Genomic DNA, 24,680 nt, shown 5'->3' on the forward strand with positions numbered 1-24,680 from the left:
GAAGCCGAAAGTCAGTGAAGAAGAAATTAGGAATAGCCCAGAATCAGATGTATACATTGTGGGGATCGCACGCGCATCCCGATATCTCCGGAGCGGCCACGCGGTTATCACGCGATAATCACGTGCTCGCTCGCGGATGGTAGCGTGGAGAGGGCACCTTCGCCGCTCCCGCTGCTCTTCGCGCCTGGCCGCGACGCTGCAGCCAAGGCACCCCGTTCCCTCCTTTCCCTTTCTTGGAACCGGGGAGACTCCCTCTCCGCCGCTCGGGAGAAGCGCTATTCCCCCGATGCACCGTTGTCTTTCGGCTGAGGAACTTGCGAAAGGCCGCATCTCAATTCAGCCGCTGAGACTGCCGCACGCCGTCCCCCTGTTGCGTTCGGCCTTTGTGAGCGACTGACCGCCCCAGGGCCCGAGCGCGGATCCACTGTGGGTGAGCTGAACTCTTATCAGCCTCTTTTGTGGTTCCCACATTGTGCGGTATTTCGCCCCAGTCGTGCGGAACGCTCCGCAGCTGTGGTTTTGTTTTGTGTTGTATTTGTATGCGTGGTTGCTGTTGTTGTCAGTTGGTACATTTGTACGCTAAGGTGAATAAACACCTTAGGTCGAGACTCACCCTGTCCCCCCTGGCCTGAACCCGCCGTGGTCGCAACTCACTGCGAACCGCGGGTTAGGGGTCACAGCTCTGACTGTTAGGGCTGCTGTGAAAGTGCTAGGGAGCGACTGCCGCTCCGCTGGCGCTGTGCGATCCAGAGAAGGGTCAGGTGCGCACGCGCGAACTTGAGTAATACCCCTATAACATTAAGAGACAAAGCCGGCAAAGCCGAGTTGTTAGTGCGCCTGCGTGGTTGTCTCGTGTCTCCTTCCTTCGTCTATTGTTTTATTTGGCGCCGTCTTTGTAATCATGCATAACCGACTCGCCCACCAGCACGTGCTGGGCAATATAATTACTAATATTGATAAGATAGTTCAAATGGCTATAAAGTTCTATAAAGATGTATACAATGCGAGTGGCACCCACGACGATAATGAAAGAGGGTATAATCTAGAGGAATTAAACATCCCACAAGTAACGCCGGAAGAAGTAAAGAAAACCTTGGGAGCTATGCAAAGGGGGAAGGCAGCTGGGGAGGATCAGGTAAAAATCAGATTTGTTGAAGGATGGTGGGCAGATTGTTCTAGAAAAACTGGCCACCCTGTATACGCAATGCCTGCTGACCTCGATCGTACCGGAATGTAGGAAGAACGCGAACATACTCTTAATCCTTAAGAAAGGGACGCCATAGACTCGAAAAATTATAGACCGATCAGCTACTAAGGTAATCGCAAATAGAATCAGGAACACCTTTGGCCTATGTCCACCAAACGACGAGGCAGGATTTCGTAAAGCCTACTCAAGAATACGCCATATTCACACTATCAATCAGGTGATAGAGAAATGGGCGGAATATAACCAACCCTTTTATATAGCTTTCATTGATTACGAGAAAGCGCTTGATTCAGTCGAAAGCACAGCAGTCATGCAGGCGTCACGAAATTAGGGTGTAGACGAGCCGTATGCAAAAATACTGAAAGATATCTCTAGCGGCTCCACAGCCACTTTAGTCCTCCATAAAGAAAGCAAAAAAATCCCAACAATGAAGGACGTCAGGCAGGGAAATACGATCCCTCCAATGCTATTCACAGCGTGCTTACAGGAGATATTCAGAGACCTGGATTGGGAAGAATTAGGGATAAGAGTTAATACAGAATACCTTAGTAACTTGCGATTCGCTGATGATTTTGCTTTGCTTAGTAACTCAGGGGACCAATTGCAATGCATGCTCACTGACCTGGACAGGCAAAGCAGAAGGGTGGTTCTAAAATTAATCTGCAGAAAACTAACGTAATGTTTAACAGTCTCGGACGAGAACACTAGTTTACGATAGGTAGCGAGGCACTGGAAGTGGTAAGGGAATACATCTACTTAGGGCAGGTAGTGACCGCGGATCCGTATCATGAGGCCGAAATAATCAGAATAAGAATGGGCTGCGGTGCGTTTGGCATCCATTCTCAGATCGTGAACAGCAAGTTGTCATTTTCCCCAAAAAAGCGTATAACAGCTTTGTCTTACCAGTACTCCCGTACGGGGCAGAAACCTGGAGGCTTACGAAAAGGGTTCTACTTAAATAGAGGACGACACAACGAGCTATGGAAAGAAGAATTATGGGTGTAACGTTAAGAGGCATTAGAAGAGAGGAGATTGGGTGAGGGAACAAACGCGAGTTAAGATATCTTAGTTGAAATCAAGAATAAGGAATGGGCATGAGCAGGGCATGTAATGAGGAGGGAAGATAAACGATGGTCATTAAGGGTTCTGGACCGGATACCAAGGGAAGGCAAGCGTAGCAGGAGGCGCCAGAAAGTTAGATGGGCGGATGAAATTAAGAAGTTTGCAGGTATAACATCGCCATAATTAGCACATGAACGGGGTAGTTGGTGAAGTATGGCAGATGCTTTTGTCCTCAGTGGGCGTAGCCAGGATAATGATGATGAAGTACAAACGACTCTGTTGAACAGCAGCCATCGGACCCGGAGCTCAGAAGCTTTGCTCAGTATTTGCAAGGGAAGACCGACGTTGTATCGGTGGTATTTAGGCGTCGATTGTCTTCCTTTTCTTACGAAACGACGTCTTTGTGAAGAACTTTTCGCCAACCTGCGCAAACTACCTTCTTGTGCTCACAGCACTCCGCTCAGGAGTCCTGCACGCCCTCCGTGATGGTAAGACAACCAGACACCTCCTGTTTTCTTGTACGGTCGGAAATACAAGATAAATACTATTGACCGCACTTGACCACTCACGTCGTCCGTTACTTCAAGACACCACCGACAGGCCTGCGGGATTACTACAGCCGATCGAGCCTCCTACCCGACCGTTTCAGCAGATAGCTGAAACAGGATTTCAGCAGCAGGGATAGATTTGTGGTGGCCGTTTCTTACTTCAACATCTGGAAACAAGTGGATTGTTTTAGCTACCGACTACTTCACCCGTTTCGCTGAAACGAAAGCTCTGCCGAAAGATAGCGCAGCCGAAGTGACGATATGTTTCGTCGAGAACATTCTGCTGGGGCATGGCGCCCAAGAAGTTCTTGTCACCCACAGAGGAACGGCCTTCGCTGCAGAGCTCACCGAAACTGTTTTGCAATACAGCCAGGCAAGCCACAGGAGGACAACTGCCTACCATGCGCAGACGAATACTCTTATGAATCGGCTGAACAAGGGCCTCGCCGACATGCTTGCAATGTACGTTTGCACAGAACACAAGGCGTGGGATGCCGTCCTGCCGTACCTAACATTAGCTTACCACATGGTGGTGCAAGAAACAATGCAGATTATGCCGTTTAAGCTGGTTTACGGCAGGAACCCGACGACGACTCTCGACGACATACTGCCGCGCGTCACCAACGAAGAGCATATTGATGTCACTGCCTATCTCCAGCGCGCCGAAGAAGCCAGACAGTTCGCGTGCCGCGCATCAAGAACCAGCAGTGAACCGACAGCCGACACTACAATCTTCGGCAACGCTACGTGGAGTAACAGTCCGGCGACCGTGTTTGGGTCTAGACTCCAATACGCCGACGAAGCCTTAGCGAGAAACTGTTAAGCCGCTATTTCGAACCCTGAAAGATTATCCGACGCAGTTGCGCACTGGACTATGAGGTCGTGTCAGACGACATTTCGCAATCACAGCGGCGTCATGCACTCTCTGAAATCATTCACATAGTGCCTTTAAGCCTTTCAACGTCCGCTGACGAACTTAGGGGCTTACTTTAATATTGCGACGGCACTAACGCACGCAAACACAAAGTAACAAGGAAGAGACACAATCGCTGACTGTCAACTAAATTTTATTGACTGAAGACGGATACCATATATAAAGCGAAAAGCAGAAGTGAAGGGGAAGGGAGTGACACAATCGGGAAAAATGACATTGCTCATCGAGTTAAGTATGCACCAACTCGTCCAGAAAGAAGTTTTAATTAGGAACTTAGTTTCTTGGTTATGTTGTTGCCCCCTTTTTTTATTAGGTGTGGTTTTGTTTTCGATTTCGTGTTTGTAGCATCGGGACGATGCTTTGTTGAAGGGGGTACTTGTGTACTTGTTTATCGGGTGAGCGCATTTCACAGTCACTACTACGTGACACGTGTAACGTCCAATGCTATAGAGCCTGAGTGAACGCCTTTTACGATCGCAGCGCAGGGTACCCGGACGTCGTAGCCCAAGTTTGTTGCGAGGTCTCCATCATGGCTGCCTACACGTGTGTTCTTGTTACCACCACGGACGAACCACAGCTTTCTGAGGTAAGGCCTCTATTTCAGCATTGCCATTTGCTGGACGTGTTGGTAAACTAACTTGGAAAGCATATTTAGCGCCAGTGAACAAAGACAGGAGGGAGACGACACCACAATGCTCTAACTTCAACAGCTTGATTTTCAGGAAACACTCACATATTTAACCCTTGCACAGTGCCGCCACCTCATCCAAATTTTAACCCTTCAAAAAGCAGTCTCCTTATCTAACAAGTCGACCGAAGTGGCACTAACACACATATCACTATTGGGACAGATAGGCTGAGCCGCAATAATCTCTCACATATTTATCTTTCATTATTCATTTTCAACTTTACGAATCAACGTAAACCATTATTGGGTTGTGTAGAAGCTGTTGTTTATGAGCTTCCACGGTCCTGTGGGAAAACATACATCGGACAGACAGGAAGGTGTCTTAATGACCAGTTACAAGAACATAGTCTAACGTGCGAAATGTGGAATACCGTCATTTGTCAACTCACTGTCAGAAATGCGGCTGTGCGCTGGTGTATGGGTCCTGCCGGGTTCTCGCGAAGCACAGAGATATCGATGAACACCATGAACGAGGACCACGATGAAGAACGTCGAGGTCGGTGGCAGTTACTGGACAACCAGTTCTGTTGGCAATAGTTTGTATTACCGTAACACAGTCCTCTCCTTGTGTGCAAGGAATTCCTCTAATCTCGACGTTGTTTAGTCGAGAGTTCGCTCGAGTTTGCGCTCGAGTTTGCAAACTTTCTTGTGAGAGTGTTGTTATTTGCTGTAATGGTTTGTTTTCGGCTTCTAGCTCAACATTTCCGGCACTCAGCTTTTCGATGAGTTTGCTTAGGAGTTCCACGCTAGTTTCCAAACTACCTGTTTTTTTTTTCCTTAAGTTTTATGACGTCTATGCCTGAATTGCTCGCTCTCAGTAGGAATTTCTCAAAGATGTCGTCAAGAAGCCTCTTGCTGACGTTTACAAGCTTGGATTCAATTTCATCACTACTTTTGGCGAGCTCCGCATTCGTTGGCATTGTTCACCGATCAGACCCGGAAGGCCCCGCGAGACGACGCAAGCTTGGCAGTACAAGTTAACACCAGTTCAGCAGCAATATTTGGCAGCGGCTGCAGCACTATTGGAATTACAAATGACGACGATACATACATACATACATACATACATACATACATACATACACACACACACACACACACACACACACACACACACACACACACACACACACACACACATACATACATACTGTCACGTGGTGGTGACGTTAAGAACACAGTGGCAATACTGTGAAAGGCAAACCTAGATTTTATTGGGCGAACCTGTGCCCACAAAACAGGCTACACTTATAGCACAACGAAAGCGGCGAACACAGTCGGCGATCGTCGAAAAATCTGATCAGCGGGTCAAGCGCGTCGGCTTTTATAGTGCAGTCGTCGAATATTCCAGACTAATCGTTCGGACCCGCGTGCCTTCCACAAAGTTCTACACCATTCGTGTCACGCGATCAAATCAGATAACACAAGGTTCGGCGACAACAGACAGCCGAGTAGAAGCATCGATAACTTTCCAGAAACTTCGGATACATGCAGGCGCGTCCGTCGCTGTGCGATTACAGTTAAGCGGCGAAACGTGGTCGCCCGATAAAGATAAGTACACGTGTCAATACATACATACATACATACATACATACATACATACATACATACATACATACATACATACATACATACATACATACATACATACATACACACATACATACATGCATGACTAACCTGTAATACAAAAAAACGTCGGTCGGCGCGTCAATGCAACACATAAAAAATAAACAAATTATAAGTTTAAAGGACTAATCCATGATATAGCGATATTGGAAAAAAATCACATCAGGCTTGTGACGAAATGTATTCAGATTGCTATCAGAAGCGATATGATCGGGAAGATCATTCCACGTGCGGATGGCTTGTGGAAGTGCGGATGTGTTAAAAGCGTTCGTGTTAGCAAAAATGCGCGTGAAGCTGAGGTGATTATGTAGCCTGCGTGACATGAAAAGGGGGCGTTCAAAATGTAGCGAGGCTCTTTTATTACTGTAGGCGTACTTGTGAAACAGGCATAGGAGTGACATTTGACGGGAAATGGCGAATGGTTTTATTTATTTTATTGTACCCTCAAGACCGAAGCATTGCAGAGGGGAGTGGATAGGAAACATATATATATTTAAATAACAAAGGGCAGCAATAGGTAGTTATTACAGCAAAATTGATCAGTTAATTATTTCGGGAGTGGCGATGCCTGATAAGCCCGAACGAAACTTTGAGTTGTCCTTGACTGCCACAACAGCGCCGGGAAGGTGGTTGCATCCCTGAGAGGTCCTGGGAATAAATGATTCGTGACAAGTTATGGTGTGGCGTGGAATTATTCCAACCTTATGCCATGAACAACACGAGAGGAAATATAGGTACAGATGATCTAAGATTATGGCGCAGGTAGCAATTGTGGAAATATAGTTTATGAAATAAAGCAAAACGAAAGCACTTAAGTGGGCCTGAGAGAAAGGCAAGTAGCAAAGAGTTTTTCATGGCAGCTACGCTTGATGCGCGGCTATAATTCCTTTCAATGAAACGCATGGCATTGTTTCGGATTAGTTCATGTGACTGAATAAGTGTTTAGAGGTGCGGGTCCCTGATTGATAAGTCATACTTTATTTTACGTCAACGATGACGGCGTGCTCGAGTGCGCAACCATTGGGAACGTATTTATATATCATCCCCGGAGGGATGAGTCTTTAAAGAGGGGGAGTGTACGGGTACGTTGTGAAGAAGTACAGGGTGCTTCTGAAGGTGCGGACTCAAACCATGCATGATAAGCGGAACCACAGATGTCTCGGGCAAGGCTGAGTCAGCCAGCTGCAGTAGCCTCCTTTTCCCATAAAAATAGCAGAGTGCAGACCCAGACCTGTACCTGAATGCGATAGCTTTAGCCCATAATAATACCTTGTTATCTCCAAAAGAGCAGAGAAAATTCTCCTTCCACTCCGTCCATGGCTTGTTGCTGTGAGCGTTGACACGCAATTCGAACCAACTCTTGGCTATTCCTAATAGGAATCGTCGCATGTTTTTCACTTTATCTTCATCACTGTGCCAGTAGTTTTCATTGCATGCATATTCATAAAATGTTAGCCAGGACTCGGGACTACTGGAATCTAGATCAAACATGTCTATCTTTACGTATTCGAGACTCGGCCTGTTCATTCGTCGTTCAGTCACGTTTACAAGTAAACGCAGTAATTCATTTGGTTGTCATTTCTGTTCCTGCTGCACTTCAAGAAACTTAGTGAGCAGGTTGACGCCACTCTCAGACGAAGCAACCGTAGCAGGCTTCGCGCAGTTTCGGATTGGAGTCAGCACAAACTTCTCATAATCTTGAAGTTTCACATTCAGCTTCACTTTTTTTTCGCAAGTGAGCTTCGTTCTAGCGCTTATATGGGAGACAAATGCGTCAGTGCTCACTGCTTCCGGAAGAGCTTGTTCCTCTTCATCTTGAGACGTTGCAGCCAAGATTCGGATGTCATCGCGTTGATTTGCTCCAATGATGAAGTCCAGCCACACCTGGACTTGAATGTCCACACAGAAAAAATGCGGCTGCGCCAATTTGTAATAATACAACGTAGGGCTAGGCTGTGGTGTCAGCCATCTTACTTATTTTCGCCCCTCATCCCTTCGTCGTCCTCGTTAAGACACCCTTAACTTCTTCACAACGTCCCCGTACAAGGTAATAGTTCGGCGAATGAATATTGCTGCGAGTTACACGCGTACGTTTACACATATTTACGTGAAGTTGCATTAACGATACGTCATCCAGTTAGAGCTAGCGTTTATATTGTTTAGTAAGAACTTATCAGATTCGTCTGAGATTTCACGGAGGATAACATATTCATCTGCGAAAAAGTAAATTTTAGAAAAAACATCATTGCATAAATAGTCAACGTAAATTAAGAAAAGAAGAGGACCTATAACTGATCCCGGGGGCTCACCTCGTCTACGGTATTAAATACAGATCTAGGATTATTTGACACAGCATACTGTGATCAATTAAGGAGAAAATGTTAAAGTCATGCAAACAGGTTAGCATCAAGATTAAGTTTACCAAGTTTACATAGAAGCAATTTATGACACACTTTGTCGAGGGCCTTGGTGAAACCATAGAAAACAGTCTGCGAGTGAACCTTTCTCGAGAATAAGATGAAGGCTGTGAGTAAATGAAAATTTGAGTTTTGCAAGGGAAGTTTTTTTCGTAAACCATGTCATGCTTTTGTGAAAAATGAATAATTGTCTATGTGCTTTGCTAAACGTGAGTACAAAATATGTTGAAGAACCTTGCAAGGAATGCTGTTGAGGGAAATGGTGCGGTAGTTGAAGGGTGAATTTTGCTACCGGACTCGTGAAGTGGGATCACCTTGCGGACCTTCCGATCTGCAGGTAGCTGACGGGTATCTAAATATTATGAAAAATTTTTGAAAGCGGAAGTGACGAATAAACAACAGTATTTTTCAGAAACTTCGTGTTAACCAAATCCGCACCAGGACTTGATGACTTCACATATTTGATTACATTTTCAACCCCAAGAGGTTCAATGATAATAAAGTTGCAATGCTCAAGAGTTGTAAGCACAGAGTTGTAACATAACACAAGGTTGTTACAGAACACGGAATTAAGGACATGGGGACGTACGTCATCGGGTACCGATGAACTACTCGAATCAATCAGCGTGACCGAATTGTCTTTGGAAGGGTTAATAACACGCCAAAACTTTCTATAGTCATTCGCAAACATTGTGGGCGAAGTGTGCCCTTGGAAGGCCTTTCTAGAAAGTTTTATAGCTTTTGTGTAATTATTGCTCGCCTCCTTATAAGCATCCCATTTCGATATTCGCTACTCGATACAGTCTTCTTTTTTTTCGGTTGAAAAGCCTTTTTAACTTAGAGATGAACCAGGGCTTCTTAACATTGCAGGATATTACACATGATGGAATAAACTTGTCAGGGAGCTCATGTATCTTATTTTTGAAAACGATCCAGTTCTCATCAACCATGCGATCATCAAATTGGCTTAGGACGGATAAAGAAAATTAGCTAGCTCCATATTAATAGCGTCAAAATTTGCCCTATCATAGCGGTAAATCATTTTTTTAACATATGGTTTTAAAACAGGAGGTAATATGTTGAAAGAAAGAACCAGGTGATGGCTTAAGTCCGGTAAGCATGAAATATTGGTAACTATGTGAGGATGAGAGCATAAGATTAAGCCCAGGAGGTTAGCAGCGTTGTCTGAGACCCTAGTAGGTTCCAATACTAATTGTGTTCGGAAAAACAAAGAGCAGAGATCAAGAAATTCTTTACTTTGCGAAGAAACTTGATAACAGTGCGAAGGATCAGTAGTGCAGCATATGTTGGGGAAGTTAAAATCTCCCGATAATATAATGAGGCTTGAAGGATGCCGCAAAGTAAACGTTGTTAACCACATCGATCGTGAAGCTCAGCTGTGAAAGTGGATGGGTAGGATGAATCACGGTAGCAAACAACAATCGTAATTTGAAGGTAACCGATATCAACGTAAACACACCCAACTTCCAAGTTACAGAGAATGTGGACTTGATGACATGGCAGGGATTTTGAAATATCGAGTAGTACACCGCCGCCTTTACGAGCATTGCGATCGCAACGGAAGATACGAAATGGACACAAGTCAAAGATTTCGCAATCTTGTACATGAGGTTGTAGCCACGTTTCCTTCAATGCAATAATGGCAGCCTCGCAGCTATCGATGAGCGATTCAAGTTCCTCGCGTTTGCGAAACACTTCTAGCGTTAGCAGCAAGCACGGAGGCTTGTGGTGTTGAAGATACGCCATTGCCCCTCGGGCATTGCTGTGTTGTAGGGTGATGACGCAGATTGTCAGGTACGCTTTCGTGACCTGGAACACCACTTTTAACTAGCTTAATGCGGTCACTTGTTGAATACATGAAACATTGCTTATCAATCAAATGCTTGTTAAAACGTAGTTTAAAGGGACACTAAAGGTTACTCTGAAGTCAAGTTGTATTGATCAAGCAACGCTCTAGAACGTCTAAGGCGTCAATATAATCGTGAACAGAGCTTTAGTGACCGAGAAATTGAGATAAATGCATGACACGATTTGAGACCCCCAGCGACATTCCTGTACTAGCCCGATGACGAAGATACTGCTCATCATAACTTATGTCACTAGTACTCAGCTACTCGTATTAAAAAGATCATTTCCTTAGGTTATCAGACGGAAGAAAATGCTACTTCTCTACTTCTGTTCGATTCTAAAAACTATAACATCTTACGTTACCCTTCAGTAGTATGGGTGGTCGAAAGGTTTAGTTTTCGCTCGACTCTGCGCGCTTGACTCTGCGCGCTCGCTTCGGAGTTTCAGTTGTTTCGTTATCGCGTCGTGTTGCGCTGGTTCTGCTGGCTCGCGAAACTTGAATTTGGAACAAGCAGCGAGAATGCCGCGTCCATGTGATATCGCGGGATGCGCGAACAGTCCGCGGAACTTGGCCAAGGGCAGTTGCAGCGGCGAATCCAACGTTACTTATCACTGTGTGCCAACGAGTGAACCTTTCCGTTCGAAGTGGTTAAGTGCCGTACCTCTGCCACAGCGCGTTGGAAAAGAGCCGAAAAATCGCATAGTGTGTTCGCTGCACTTTCGTCCAGAGGATTACGAATTCAACGCCTACTTACTGAAGTCGTGTGGAGTGCCTTTCAAAGCAATGCTTTCCCGTAGCTCTGTTGCGTCGGTCTTGACTGCATTCTCCGAAGCGCAAGAACAACTGCAGGTCGAAGACGGGGCGGTCAGTGCAGCATTTGGTTTTCACAAAGGAAAAGCTACAAATGCGCGAATAAGTAGAGCCATGACATAGTTCCGCTTTCGCGCTGCTGTCGGCTCTGTCTTGGCTCTGTTTCTGGCCTCGCGTTTGCGTTTTGCGCGGGAAAGCCGTAGCGCCGTCTGCGGGCGCAGTTTTACTCACCGACGGCGCAAAGTCACTATGACACCATGACGTCACCACTCCTCAATTGGAGGGCAGGTGATTTGAACTGCGCTAGAGGTACGCGGACGCTTCAGAACGCATTATCTCTTAAGATAAGCGTCTTCTTCGCATGAATCAAGTGTTTCGATGTTTCCGGGATGGTATTTTAACAGTACACGTTGACTTAATATTACCCTTTAGTGTCCCTTTATATGAGGGGGGGGGGGGTTGAATTAGGCAGGCGTTTGCCAAATTCGAGGAGCTTTCTTTTAGCGAGCCTTCTTGCAGGCGAAAAGTCCTCAGCTACTGAAATGTTACTACCTTTAAGCTGGCTGCGCGAGGAAAGTATACTCTTAATATTAAATTTTGATAGTTTCATTATAACCGGACGACAGCGTATTTGCAAAAGTCCTGATTCGATGCGACGTTCAACTAAGTTTAGTGGCAAGGCATTTCCCATCGCTGACGGTAGGGCATCCAGAGTTTTCAGCCATGACTCACGGGAATCGGGTATGCCGTAAAAAACAATGTGATTGCGCCTTGATCCGTCTTCCAAGTCGTCTAAGCGGGAGAATATGATGCCCTGCTACTTTTCCAACCGCTCAGCGAATTAGGGCCAAATCACTGCAAACAGTGTCTAGAGCTTCAGATTTATTTTCAAGTGATTCAAGACGGCCGAAAATATAGGTCAGCTTGCTTTCAATTGCATTTTGGCTGGTTTTAACATCCTTCATACCTGATTTCAACTCGGACTGACATTTAGTAAGCTCGACTGTTGTCGTCTTTACGTCTTTTAGCATTAATAAGACGGTACTCATTCGGGAAGACTACTCGAGGCAGAGTCATCTTGGGCCGACTTCTCCACCCTTGGAGGCCCCCAGGTTTTTCTCGACATCACCCCATGGCAGCAACAACAGCGCCACGTCGAGACAATCACACACAGTAGCATATTGACGCGTGTACTTATCTTTATCGGGCGACCACGTTTCGCCGCCTAACAAATGTAACCGCACAGCGCGGGATGCGCCTGCATGTATCCGAAGTTTCTGGAAAGTTATCGATGCTTCTATCCGGCTGCCTGTTGTCGCCGTACCTTGTGTTATCTGATTTCATCGCGTGACGCGAATGGTGTAGAACTTTGGGGAAGGCACGCGGGTCCGAATGATTAGTCTGGAACATTCGACGACTGTTGTATAAAAGCCGACGCACTTGACTCGCTGATCAGATTTCCGACGATCGCCGACCGTGTGCGCCGCTATCGTTGTGCTATAAGTGTAGCCTGTTTTTGTGGGCACAGGTTCGCCCAATAAAAGCTAGTTTTGTATTCCACCGTATCGCTGCTTTTCTTCACCGTCACTACCACGTGACAATATAAGACAAGTGCGCACGGGAGCAGGAAAAGTGAGCGAGTATCACTCCGTTTAGCATACAGGGTCAAATTTTTACGCACCTGTGGAGCAAAGGAAATTTGCGAGTGAGGCATAGTGCAACGCGTGCTGCTCGCATGCCCACTGGAGGAGTAGCTATTCGGCAAGCTGCTTTTGAAGAGGCTGGGAAAGGGCGGTAAGTAAGCCACTGCCGTCGTGTTAGAAGCCTTGAGGAGTCCGTCTAGCGGTGCATCAAGGAAAGACGGAAGATTATGGATACCCCACATGCGGGTGATGGGCTCTCGACGATCGTGGACAGCATCAACGTATACGCCCACAGTAGCGCAGATGTGAATGGGCGCAGAAGGTAAAGCAAGGGCCAGCATCAGTAAAATCTTTGGAGCGAAGAAAAGTTGTGCACGAGGCACAGTGCAACGAGTGCTGCTCGCATGCCCACTGTAGCTAATCAGCAAGCTGCGTTTGAAAGGGCTGGGAAAGGGTGGTAAATCAGCCGGGGCCGTCGTCCTAGAAGCGATGAGGTGTCCGTGTAAGGGTACATCTTCGGAAGGATGGAAGATTATGGAGACCACACGTACGGGCTCTTGACAATTGTGGACAACTTCAACGCATACGCCGACAGTAGGGCAGTTGTGGATTAGCGCAGAAGGCGAAGTAAGCATCAGCAAAATCTGTGGAGCGAAGAAAAGTTGCGCACGAGGCATAGTGCAACTAAAGCCCCTCCATCCACGCGCCACCGCCGCTTTCTTAAGTAGCGACAACCGCCTTTTCCCCTCACACCAAATCCGGTTCCGGCATTTCCGCTTCCGGCATTTCCGGTTCCGGCATGTCCGGTTTTAAGATATCCGGTTCCGGCGTTTACGCTTCCTGGAGTTGCGCTGCGAGAATTTCCACTGTGATTGCAGACGATGGTGAGACGCCCGTGCTTCGCAATCGGTGCTAATTTGAGTAGCTCGCTCTAGCCATTCCACCAAGCGTCATTCGTGTGCATCTACGTGCTTGTTTGCGTACGCTGCGCCCGCACGCTTTGCCTGTCGTCCCCTTTCTCTGACAAAGTGCGGAGAGCCATGGGCTGGGGCACAACACACGAACACAATTCGCCGTACACATCTGCTCGCGTCACAACACTAACACAATTCGCCGTACACCTTTGCACGCGTTACAACACGCGCGCACGCACCAATTCACTGCACACCTCCACTCATATCGCACAAGAAAAGCACACTTGTTTTCACCATGTTACTGAATGCCCTCCACGCAAACTTGAACTTGTTATATTTCATAGCTTCACGTCATTGCAGTTCTTCAAGCAGTGCACGCACTTGGGACATTCGTTACCTTCGATCTGCCGTACGAGACAAGTTCAACCTCAGAATCAACAGCATAAACTCTATGCGTCTGCCGTACAAATTGGCGTCGCGAACTCCTTCACTAAACTCCCTCCATACGTGCTGGCTGGAGGGGATGTATGCTTCAAAACAAGAATAATTCAAAGCGGACAAGCTGTTGTATTCCGCTGAAGTAGTAGTTTGCGGTCGCTGTTTTCCAAATGCACTAAAAACGGGAGCGGTCTCCAAGCACCCAGGCACTACATTCCACTGTACGTTGTCTCTCGTGGCACAACTTGTCGCAGGTTGACGCGAAGCAGCGAACACGACCAGATCGCCGATTACAGTAGGCGGTGGTTCTTGGATGGAATCGCATTAACAGTTTCAACCGCAGCTGGTGCAATTAAAGCCTCTCCGTAGACGCGAAAGTAAACAACGCTAAAAAAACATAGGGTCACTTCCACTCGGAACAGGAAGCTGAAGCTACGTAAGTTCCGCTTGACGCCGGAAGCTGAGGAGGTGAGTGGGAGAGGAGCGTGGAGGAGGAGGGCAGGTTGGCGGTACTTAACCTGGTCGGCGGTGACGCGTGGATGTAGGGGCTTTAAAAGCAACGACTGCTGCTCACATGCCCACTCAAGGGAGTGATCGAGTTTAAGCTGACTCACGCGCGAACGATGGTCATAGTTCCTTGAAATATACCGGGCAGATCTGTTCTGAACTGCTTCAAGCATGTCAATTCAATAATGAGCGGAAGGGGACCAAATCGATGAGGCATATTCAATTTCTGGGCGGGCGAAAGTTAGATTGGATAATCTGGAAACATTACAGGGGCAATGACAGAGGTTGCGGCGTAAATACCCTGTTTCTGAAGCTTTTGCGCAGGCAGCAGTGATGTGATCATACCAGGAGAGGCCTGGTGTAAGGTAAATGACAATATATTTATCATCATCATCATCATCTTGATACAAGGTGAAAAAGGAATCGAGAGCCGGAAAAAAAGCCGAAATTTCTTCGAATGAACTAAGCTCCGGTCTCCCAGACAGGCACGGTAGCTGCTGCTGTAGCAATAAAATCACGCATAAAGTGTGGATATAAGATTCATTATGCAAGAAAAGGTGAGGCGTGCAGAGAGGACACAAGAGAAGTGGACAGCACTTATAATAATAATAATAATAATAATAATAATAATAATAATAATATTATTAATAATAATAATAATAATAATAATAATGCCTTTATTTTCCATACCAAGGATGTGGGAGGGGAACAGAAAAAGCTAGATACCCAGCTTGACGGGCTCTCGCCTCCCCGACACAAATACATGATGTTTAGAAAAACAGGCAAACAGTACAAGCATATCAGCACAGACAAAAAGGTATATCACAATGCACAAGCAGATGACAATTTTTACAGAAATGTAGAGTTCCAAAAAACAAGGGGATGTGCATAATATCATGTCGTACATTTCAAAAGTGCCGCCCTTTCGCGTATAACTGAAACAAAATGACGCTAATCTTTTGGCCGGATGCGTTGGAGATTCAAATTGTAATGTTGGCACAGGTTTAAGAGATGTGGAAGAGTGTTTCTGAGCATATGTTGTCCGTAACCTGTTCTGAATGAATGTATGTACCAAATATCGGTGTTTCTGGTTGCGTACGTGATATTTCTTTTCTGCAGTGATGCCAGTTGTGCAATGAACGAGACGTTGTTTTTGAGCTCTGTGATGTATTTAGAGATTAGGTGGTATGCGTACAGATCATAAATCGGCATTATGTTGTCTTTCATAAAGAGCGGTTTAGATGGGTGGTCATATGCTACATTATATTATATTTGCAGTTACTTACAAGATAGAAAACAAGTCGTTAATATTTCTGGGTACTACTCTAAAGAAGCTACTACTAACATTGGTGTACCACAGGGGTGCATATTAGGTCCTCTACTTTTCCTAATTTATATTAATCATCTGCCCAGTTGCCTCTCCTCATCGAAGTGTATTCTGTACGCAGATGATACTACTACATTTAGCTCTAACAATTGTATATCAACGCTAACACGCGAGCTGAATGAAGATCTCGTGAAAATTTCCACATGGTGTGAACTTAACAAGCTACATATTAACCATAATAAGACCAATTTCGTCGTTTTTGCCTCACATCAGCGATCGCCTGAGCTCCTTCAGTCTATTTCAATCAACAATCACCTAATCAATGCAGTTGATCATTGCACCTATTTAGGTGTGGAATTTGACCGCCACCTCAAATTTCACCTTCACATTGCTAATGTTAAAAAGAAAATGGCATACGGGATACGCGTTTTAATCAAAGCACGACCATATTTATTATTTTCTACTCTCATGTCGCTTTATTATGCTTTTGTTCATTCCCATATTAACTATAACATTGAATCATGGGGAAACACTTATAACAGTCACCTAACTTCGTTGCAAGTCATTCAGAATCGAGCTATTTGGCTAATAACATTTTCACCTCGCAGCATTAGCGCAACTCGGCTGTTACATGCACATAATATTTTGAATGTGACTGACCTTGTTAAATATAACCTGGCCATATTTATTTTCAGGGCATTAAACAATGATATTCCAGTAACATTATACTGAAGACTTCCCTTACTAATACAAATAATACTATATTTGCTGAAGATATTAACTTCATTTTACCCTTAGTTCGCACCAACTATGGTAAGCAGTCACTACACTTTTCAGCTTGATCTCTGTGGAATACATTACCATTCCCTTTAAAATTGTTCAAAGCGCACAGATTTCGTACAGAACTTAAGCATTTCCTTTTAGCTTCCTCCGACTTTCCCATTTGAGTATAGTATGCGTTGTATTATTAACTTTCTATTTGTCTCTGGATTTCCTTCCCGCGCATATATATATATATATATATATATATATATATATATATATATATATATATATGTATATATATATATATATATATATATATTACTTTCTTCTTAGCTATTTTTGTAGTTTCTCCTTTCGTTGACTAAGTCGAAGCCTTGTTTTTGTTTAATACGTACATACGCTGCTTTTCTGTTCATTTATGCCTTGTCTCCTAAAACCTTTATTCGTAAATTTTTCATGTTGCCATTGTTGTGTGTATTATTAATTCTAGTCATCATGCACAGGAGGTCCCATTCCAGTTTCTAACTACGGGACCTCCTTCTGTATATACATATGTTGTAATTACCCTCATTTTGTCATGAATAAAACTGATTCTGATTCTGATATATTATTCTGAGCATTCTTTTCTGCTGAACGTGTAATTTTCGTAGATTCGTGAGGGATGTTTCCCTGCAGACCAAATGACAATAATTTAAATGAGAACAGAACAATGAATTGTGAAGTAGCAATTTCACTTTTATAGGGAGGAGGTGCTTATGAGTGTAAATCGATCCAATGACACGTGACAGTTTAGATGCTACGTAATTTGTGTGGCCATCACATGTCATTTTCTCATTGAAAAGTACACGTTGTACTTTAAAGGAATTTACTATCTCTATTTTAAAATTAGGAATGGTATCATCGTTAATATGAACATCCTTGTTTTTTGGACGGTAAGTAATGGCCTTTGTTTTGGAAGTGTTAATTTTTTGAGCGTTATATTTTGTCCACTTCTCAAGCTGCCTAAGTGCTGTGTTTGCTTTCATTTATTTATTTATTTATTCAGGTTTCCTTGCAGGTTCCATCAGGAACATTGAGTAAGGAGGGCGATGGAATCAAACACAAGTTTAACAGAAGCAACGCAGTATCAAACAATACAATGTGGTTACATAGCACAAATAAATAAAAGAAAGAGGTTAACATGACACAAGTACACTATAGTTACAAAAAGGTTATTGTTTGCAAAGGCGCGATAACGAAAGAATGTCAGATACACAAGGAGTGGAGACTGCCTGTTCAATGGGCAGGCAATAAGCGCACGGCAACAACTGGTGCACTAAAGAAAAGAAAAATGGCGACAATACACTCCCACGTAATCACAACGAAACATAGTTACAGTATTTAAGATGTATAAAGTTGATGCAATTGGTTGCGGAGCGATGCGTGATCGGTTACTGAAACGATTTCGTTGGGAAGATTATTGCATAATGTTATTGCTCTTGGCAGTGTCGATGAGTTGAATGCTTGCGTGTGGCCGTAGATGCGTTTCAAAGAGCGATAGTTGTTTAACCGATTGGATATGCGCATGGGGGATTATAGGGGTAGAGGTGAAAGGTAAGCCCAGTTTATATACTTGTGTAGCTAACAAACGATAGCGACAGAACGACGGGTGTCTAGAGATTCGAGAGTATTAGTTTTTATTTGAGTTATGCTGAGATGACGGCTGTATTTTTGAGAGATGAAACGAGCAGCATGGTTTTGTATCGCTTCTATCATGGAAATTAGATATTTTTGATGAGGACACCAGATTGATGATGCGAGCTCTAGCTGAGGACGGACGTATGTTAGGTAGGCAAGTTTACGGGCATTGGTCGGGCAGTTTCGTAAATTACGACGTAAGTAACCCAAAGTTCTGGAAGCCTTGGCGCAAATGGTGGTGATGTGCAAGGCCCAGGAAAGATCATGTGTTAGATGCACGCCTAGGTTTTTATATTGTGGAACTTGGGATACAGTTATAGTATCCAAGACATATGTAAAGTTAGAATTATTGCGTTTGCGACTCAAGGTTATGAGCCTGCATTTGGATAGGTTAAGGCACATGAGCCAGATTTTGCATGAATGGGAAAAATTGTAAAGATAATTTTGCAGAGCGACGTGGTCTTCGACATCCGTAATTGTACGATATATAATACAATCATCCGCAAATAAGCGCATGCATGATGATATGTTAAGCGGTAGGTCATTAATATAGATCAAAAATAAAAGGGTCCTAGAACCCTTCCCTCAGGAACACCGGAAGATACATGGCAACGGGGAGAGGAGAAGTTATTAACCACTGTGAACTGTTGACGGCGAAAAAGGAAATTCTGGATCCAAGTTAATGTAAGTGAGTCTAGTCTAAGGTCTGATAATTTGGATATTAGTCGACCATGAGCTACGCGATCAAAAGCTTTAGAAAAATCAAGGAACATACCATCAATTTGTTTATTGGCATTCATGCTGAAGTGTAAGTCGGTGGTAAATTCCAATAATTGCGTGTCGCAAGAAAAATATTTTCTGAATCCGTGTTGATTAGAGAAGAAAAAAGTTGTTTGATTCTAGGTGACTGAAAACATGAGAAGCGATAACATGTTCTAGTAGCTTGCAACAAATGCATGTGAGCGCGATCGGACGATAATTATCGGGTGAATGGCTGTTACCGCTTTTGAACACAGGGACGATTTTTGAAACCTCCCAGTCAGCTGGTAGCTTTCCTGACACTAAGGATTGGTTGAATAAATAGGATAATATCTGACTAGAAATTTACGAGGTATTTTGTAATATTTTAGAATTGATATTATCTATACCGGCCGATGAAGATACCTTTAGGTTAGCAGTGAGGCGTGAAATGCCATCAGCAGTAATGGTAATGGGTTCCATAAAGCACCAGTCATATAATAATCATTATAATTACACAAAGGTATTTCGCTCTCGTGAGCAGCAGTGCTTGGGATGGTTACTCGGGCTAGCTTCCCACGCTAAGCGCGCCGCGCTCGCACCTGCTTAAGCTTTTCCTAGGCTCTAGAGCCGCTCGAGTTCCCTCTCATCGACAGGCGGCCATTCTTTCCAAGAAAGTATGCCTTCCAACCCCGACCTTAAATCTTCAAATAACTTCAAATCGACCATCGCGGATAACATCAGTCTCTTTCCACGTAAATACGAGGCTCTGGACAGGAGCTATGGCGCTTCAATGTAACCTGGGGCCTGACGGACCCACCGACTGAGCTATCTCTCCGGGCAACATCCAAGGGTCACGAGTTCGAATCTCCTGTTCTCTTCCTTCTTTGTTTTGTCTCTTTCTTCCCCCTTTTTTGTATATTTTCTTCTAGTTTATCACTATACGAGGGAATTGCATATCTTCGCCACGACCGTCCACACGGGGACCCTCTTAAAAAAAACAAAAAAGACCATCCTGTATTATGTATGGCCACTCATGTGCAGGTCATAAACTACCAGGTTTCTCCAGTTGAGGGCCATCTGTGCGGTTTAACCGAGCTCAGATTTCTCCATCTTGACTGATCGAAGAACGCACCACTGTAGGTTAAATGAGGCGTACAACTACTGCGGTGTCCAAGACGTAGAGCATCCGCCTCGCGTGCAAGAGGACCGTTGTTCGAATCTCGGTGCCGCGCAACTTTCAACCGGAGAAAAGAACAAAAAGAAAAAGAAAAAAATCCACATGTTGAGAAAATTGCACAAACAGGCCTGGAGTGCGGCCTGATCCCGGTGACCAGAACTGGTAACACACTCTCTTACCAGAGCAGGATTGGCCACCCTGGTGCAGTATTTGGCCACAACCTCCTATATAATACAACAATCAAACCCCGGCCCTCAGTCCCTAGCAGCCGCGAAGCAACTGATGACGGCGGCGGTCAGATCTGTGATGCAGCAGAGGGTGCTATGAACCCCTGGCTCCGGAGAGGCCGCCATTGGAATCTGAGCCTGGCAACGTCTAACGTTAGAACGTTATCTAGTGAGGCGAGTCTAGTAGTGATATTGGAGGAATTAGAGGGTAGTAAATGAGATATAATAGGGCTCAATAAGGTTATGAGGACAAAAGCAGCATATACAGTGCTAAAAAGCGGGCACGTCCTGTGCTACCGGGGCTTAGCGGAGAGACGAGAACTAGGAGTCGGATTCCTGATTAATAAGGATATAGCTGGTAACATACAGGAATTCTATAGCATTAACGAGAGGGTGGCAGGTCTTGTTGTGAAACTTAATAAGAGGTACAAATTGAAGGTCGTACAGGTCTACGCCGCTACATCCAGTCGTGATGACCAGGAAGTCGAAAGCTTTTATGAAGACGTGGAATTGGCGATGGGTAAAGTCATAACAAAATACACTATACTGACGGGCGACTTCAATGCCACGGTAGGCAAGAAGCAGGCTGGAGACTAGAAATGAAATAGACTTCATACTCTGCGCCAACCCTGGCATCATACAAGATGTGGACAAGATGTGGCAAGGTGCGCTGCAGTGACCATAGGATGGTAAGAACTCGAATTAGCATAGACTTGAGGAGGAAACGGAATAAACTGGTACATAAGAAGCCAATCAATCAGTTAGCGGTAAGAGGGAATCTAGAGGAATTCCGGATCAAGCTACAGAACAGGTATTCGGCTTTAACTCAGGAAGACGACCTTAGTGTTGAAGCAATGAACGACAATCTTATGGACATCATTAAGGAGTGTGCAATAGAAGTCGGTGGTAACTCCGTTAGACAGGATATCAGTAAGCTATCGCAGGAGACGAAAGATCTGATCAAGAAACGCCATTGTATGAAAGCCTCTAACCCTACAGCTAGAATAGAACTGGCAGAACTTTCTAAGTTGATCAACAAGCATAAGACAGTTGGCATAAGGAACTATAATATGGATACTGTGGTATAAAGTTTGTAAACAGGGATAAGGTGCCTCAGAAAGGCTGGCCAACGTTTCGATAGGAGGACCTATCTTCGTGAAAGGTGGCCTCGTCACCCTCGGCATGTTAGTTTTAAACGGTTAGTGCAGTGACGTCACGTTGGGGTGTTGCCGCTGGCGGCTGGTTTTAAAGGGAGAGACTTCAGAGGAAACGAGCGCTGTCGTCCGGCGTCTGTGAACTTCGTTCCCAAGATGGGGGGACAAGAGCGGAAGAGTGGGAGCGTGGGGAGAAAAGAAAACACAATGCACAACACTCTAATGAAGTATACTTGTCTCTCCTTGAATTAGTTCTAACACATAACTACTTCGAATTTGAGGACAGTTACCACCTTCAGATACATGGTACAAGCATGGGTACGCCTTTTGCACCAACCTACGCGAACATATTTATGGGGATTCTAGAAACAGATTTCCTAGCGCGCTGCACTGCCAAGCCCCACACATACCTACGATACATAGACGACATACTCATATAACGTGGACATCGTCAAGACAGTGTCACGATCCACCCCGGGTCGTGAACAAGGGAGGTCTTCTGGCACCCTCCGATAAACGTACGCTCCGCAGCGTGGTGGTGCTGAATGATTACTGACCGGCGAGCTGCCGCGCTCGTCGGTGTCTATTGTGGTGCGGTGACCAGTGTTGCCTGCCGAGCTATAGCAGGCCGCCGAGCTTGGCGGGCGAACCAAGATTATGTCCGAGGGGGCGTCACATACTTGCTACAGACAGTCTAGATAAATATGTAGCATTTCTAAACTCTGTTCACCGAACAATAAAATTCACATCCCAATCCTCAACTGAGCGCATAAACTTTCTGGACACAACAATATACATTGCCAATGGGGAGCTAAAGACAGCGCTGTATAGGAAACCTTTCGACAAACAACTGTACCTAGAATATACCAGCCACCATCCCAGACATTGCAAACAAGGCATCTTTGAAGGCCAAGCCACACGACTACGTCGCATTTGCGTTGCAAACCAATACTACATAGACAGACTAGATCACCTTAAGGAAACTCTATCAAACAGGAACCACCCAAACAGTGACCTTCAAATAGCCTACGCCGCTGCAATGAAACTTGATCGCACCGAGGTCCTCAAGCCCCGCCCCAGGATCACAAGAACAACAGCGCCTCTTTGTACCACTAAATTATCAAACGCACTCCCAAACGTGAATAACATCCTTAGTAAATGCTACCCAATTCTCACCAGCAACCAGAAACTTAATAAGATTTTCCCCGACCCTCCCAGAGTAGCCTACAGACGCAGCACTAATTTTAAAGATGTCCTTGTACACGCCAAACTAAACACAAAGAGGAAGTTTGGAACCAATCCCTATGGCCGCCCCAGATGCTCCACATGCAAACATATTCAATCTACTACTCCAGTAAAAAGTACAGCGTCGAATTACGCACACAAGGTAACTTCGGCTTTCACCTGCACATCAAGCAACGTAGTCTACTGTCTAGAATGCCCCGCTTGTAGCAACTTAGAATCTTTAAAAGCGCTAACTTAAATCTGAAATTCTCATATCATCAACCAAGACACAAAACACATCATGCCAGCAGCTAACCTTAATTCTTAACCTCAGCTACTCTTCCATTTCGAAAAATTTTTTCCTGCCTACTACTCGATTTATTATACTCTTTCAGGTTTTTACGCCTATATGAACTGTACGAATCCCTTCTCCCATGTACACTTGCCCCCGCCCGCTTCTGCGCACGTCACCCTCCTGTTTGTTATTCCGGTTTCTGTCCCCCCTTTCTTGTCGCTTCTTTTTCTTTATATATTTTTTGAAAACCCCTCAACAACACATCCCGAAGTCAATATGCCTTTTTCGGCGCCTCAACCCAGGGTATCGCCATTTTGGGATGCCGCCATAACGACACCTACCTTGAGCGACTGGGGCAATGCCCCTTGAAAGACCATGACGCTCCCTTTCAGTCACCCCATACATTGTACCGCAGACTCCTCGTCGCCATCTTTACTTCAAAATTACTCGACGTATTGCTGCTATGCTACTGAAGTCACTCTTTGAACTCGTGTTACTCCCGCACTGACCGCCTGAGCGGCTCTTGTAATGCCACAAAAACATGCCGCCAACGATACCCCTAAATGCTTCCTAACCTCCCGCATCCCCAACGCGCTCCCAGGTTCCTGTCTTTCTTAAAATTTTTGTTTCTATTTCTTGTTCTTTCTCCCTACTTCTTACGGTCTTGGTGTCGCCCTGGCAACCCCCCCTTTTTTTTTCTTTTTTTCTGTATTCCTCTCTTTCTTTTTGTTTTCTCCCCACGCTCCCACTCTACCGCTCTTGTCCCCCCCCCCCCCCCCCCTCCGTCTTGGGAACGAAGCTCACGGACGTCGGACGACAGCGCTCGTTTCCTCTGAAGTCTCTCCCTTTAAAACCAGCCGCGAGCGACAACACCCGCACGTGACCTCACTCCACTCACCGTTTAAAACTAACATGCCGAGGATGACGAGGCCGCCTTTGACGAAGATAGGTCCTCGTATCGAAACGTTGGCCAGCCTATGTGAGGCACGTTATCCCTGTTTACAAACTTTATACCACAGTGTGCTATATCATCTGTCAGCCCCTTTCTTGATTTTTGGCTATAATATGAATGGAATCGAACATGCTCTCAGGAACGGAGGAAGCCTAAAAGCAGTGAAGAAGAAACTAGGAATAGGCAAGAATCAGACGTATGCGTTAAGAGACAAAGCCGGTAATATCATTACTAATATGGATGAGATAGTTCAAGTGGCTGAGGAGTTCTGTAGAGATTTATACAGTAGCAGTGGCACCCACGACGACAATGTGAGAGCGAATAATCTAGAGGAATTTGAAATCCCACTAGTAACGCCGGAAGAAGTAAAGAACGCCTTGGGAGCTATGCAAAGGGGGAAGGCAGCTGGGGAGGAACTGGTAACAGCAGATTTGTTGAAGGATGGTGGGCAGATTGTTCTCTAAAAACTGGCCA

General features: G+C 45.1%; 1 protein-coding gene across 1 annotated transcript in view; it reads left to right on the forward strand.

Annotated features, from left to right (window-relative positions):
- The window catches only part of LOC129381473 (adhesion G protein-coupled receptor B2-like), a 495,955-nt gene that overhangs the window by 117,570 nt on the left and 353,705 nt on the right, over positions 1-24,680 (forward strand). The window contains exon 2 of the mRNA XM_072285547.1: positions 4,232-4,337. Within this exon, the coding sequence (XP_072141648.1) occupies positions 4,232-4,337 (106 nt within the window). The remainder of the gene's footprint in view (positions 1-4,231; positions 4,338-24,680) is intronic.

This window comes from Dermacentor andersoni, chromosome 11 (assembly GCF_023375885.2).
Source record: "Dermacentor andersoni chromosome 11, qqDerAnde1_hic_scaffold, whole genome shotgun sequence".
Classification (NCBI taxonomy): Eukaryota; Metazoa; Arthropoda; class Arachnida; order Ixodida; family Ixodidae; genus Dermacentor; species Dermacentor andersoni.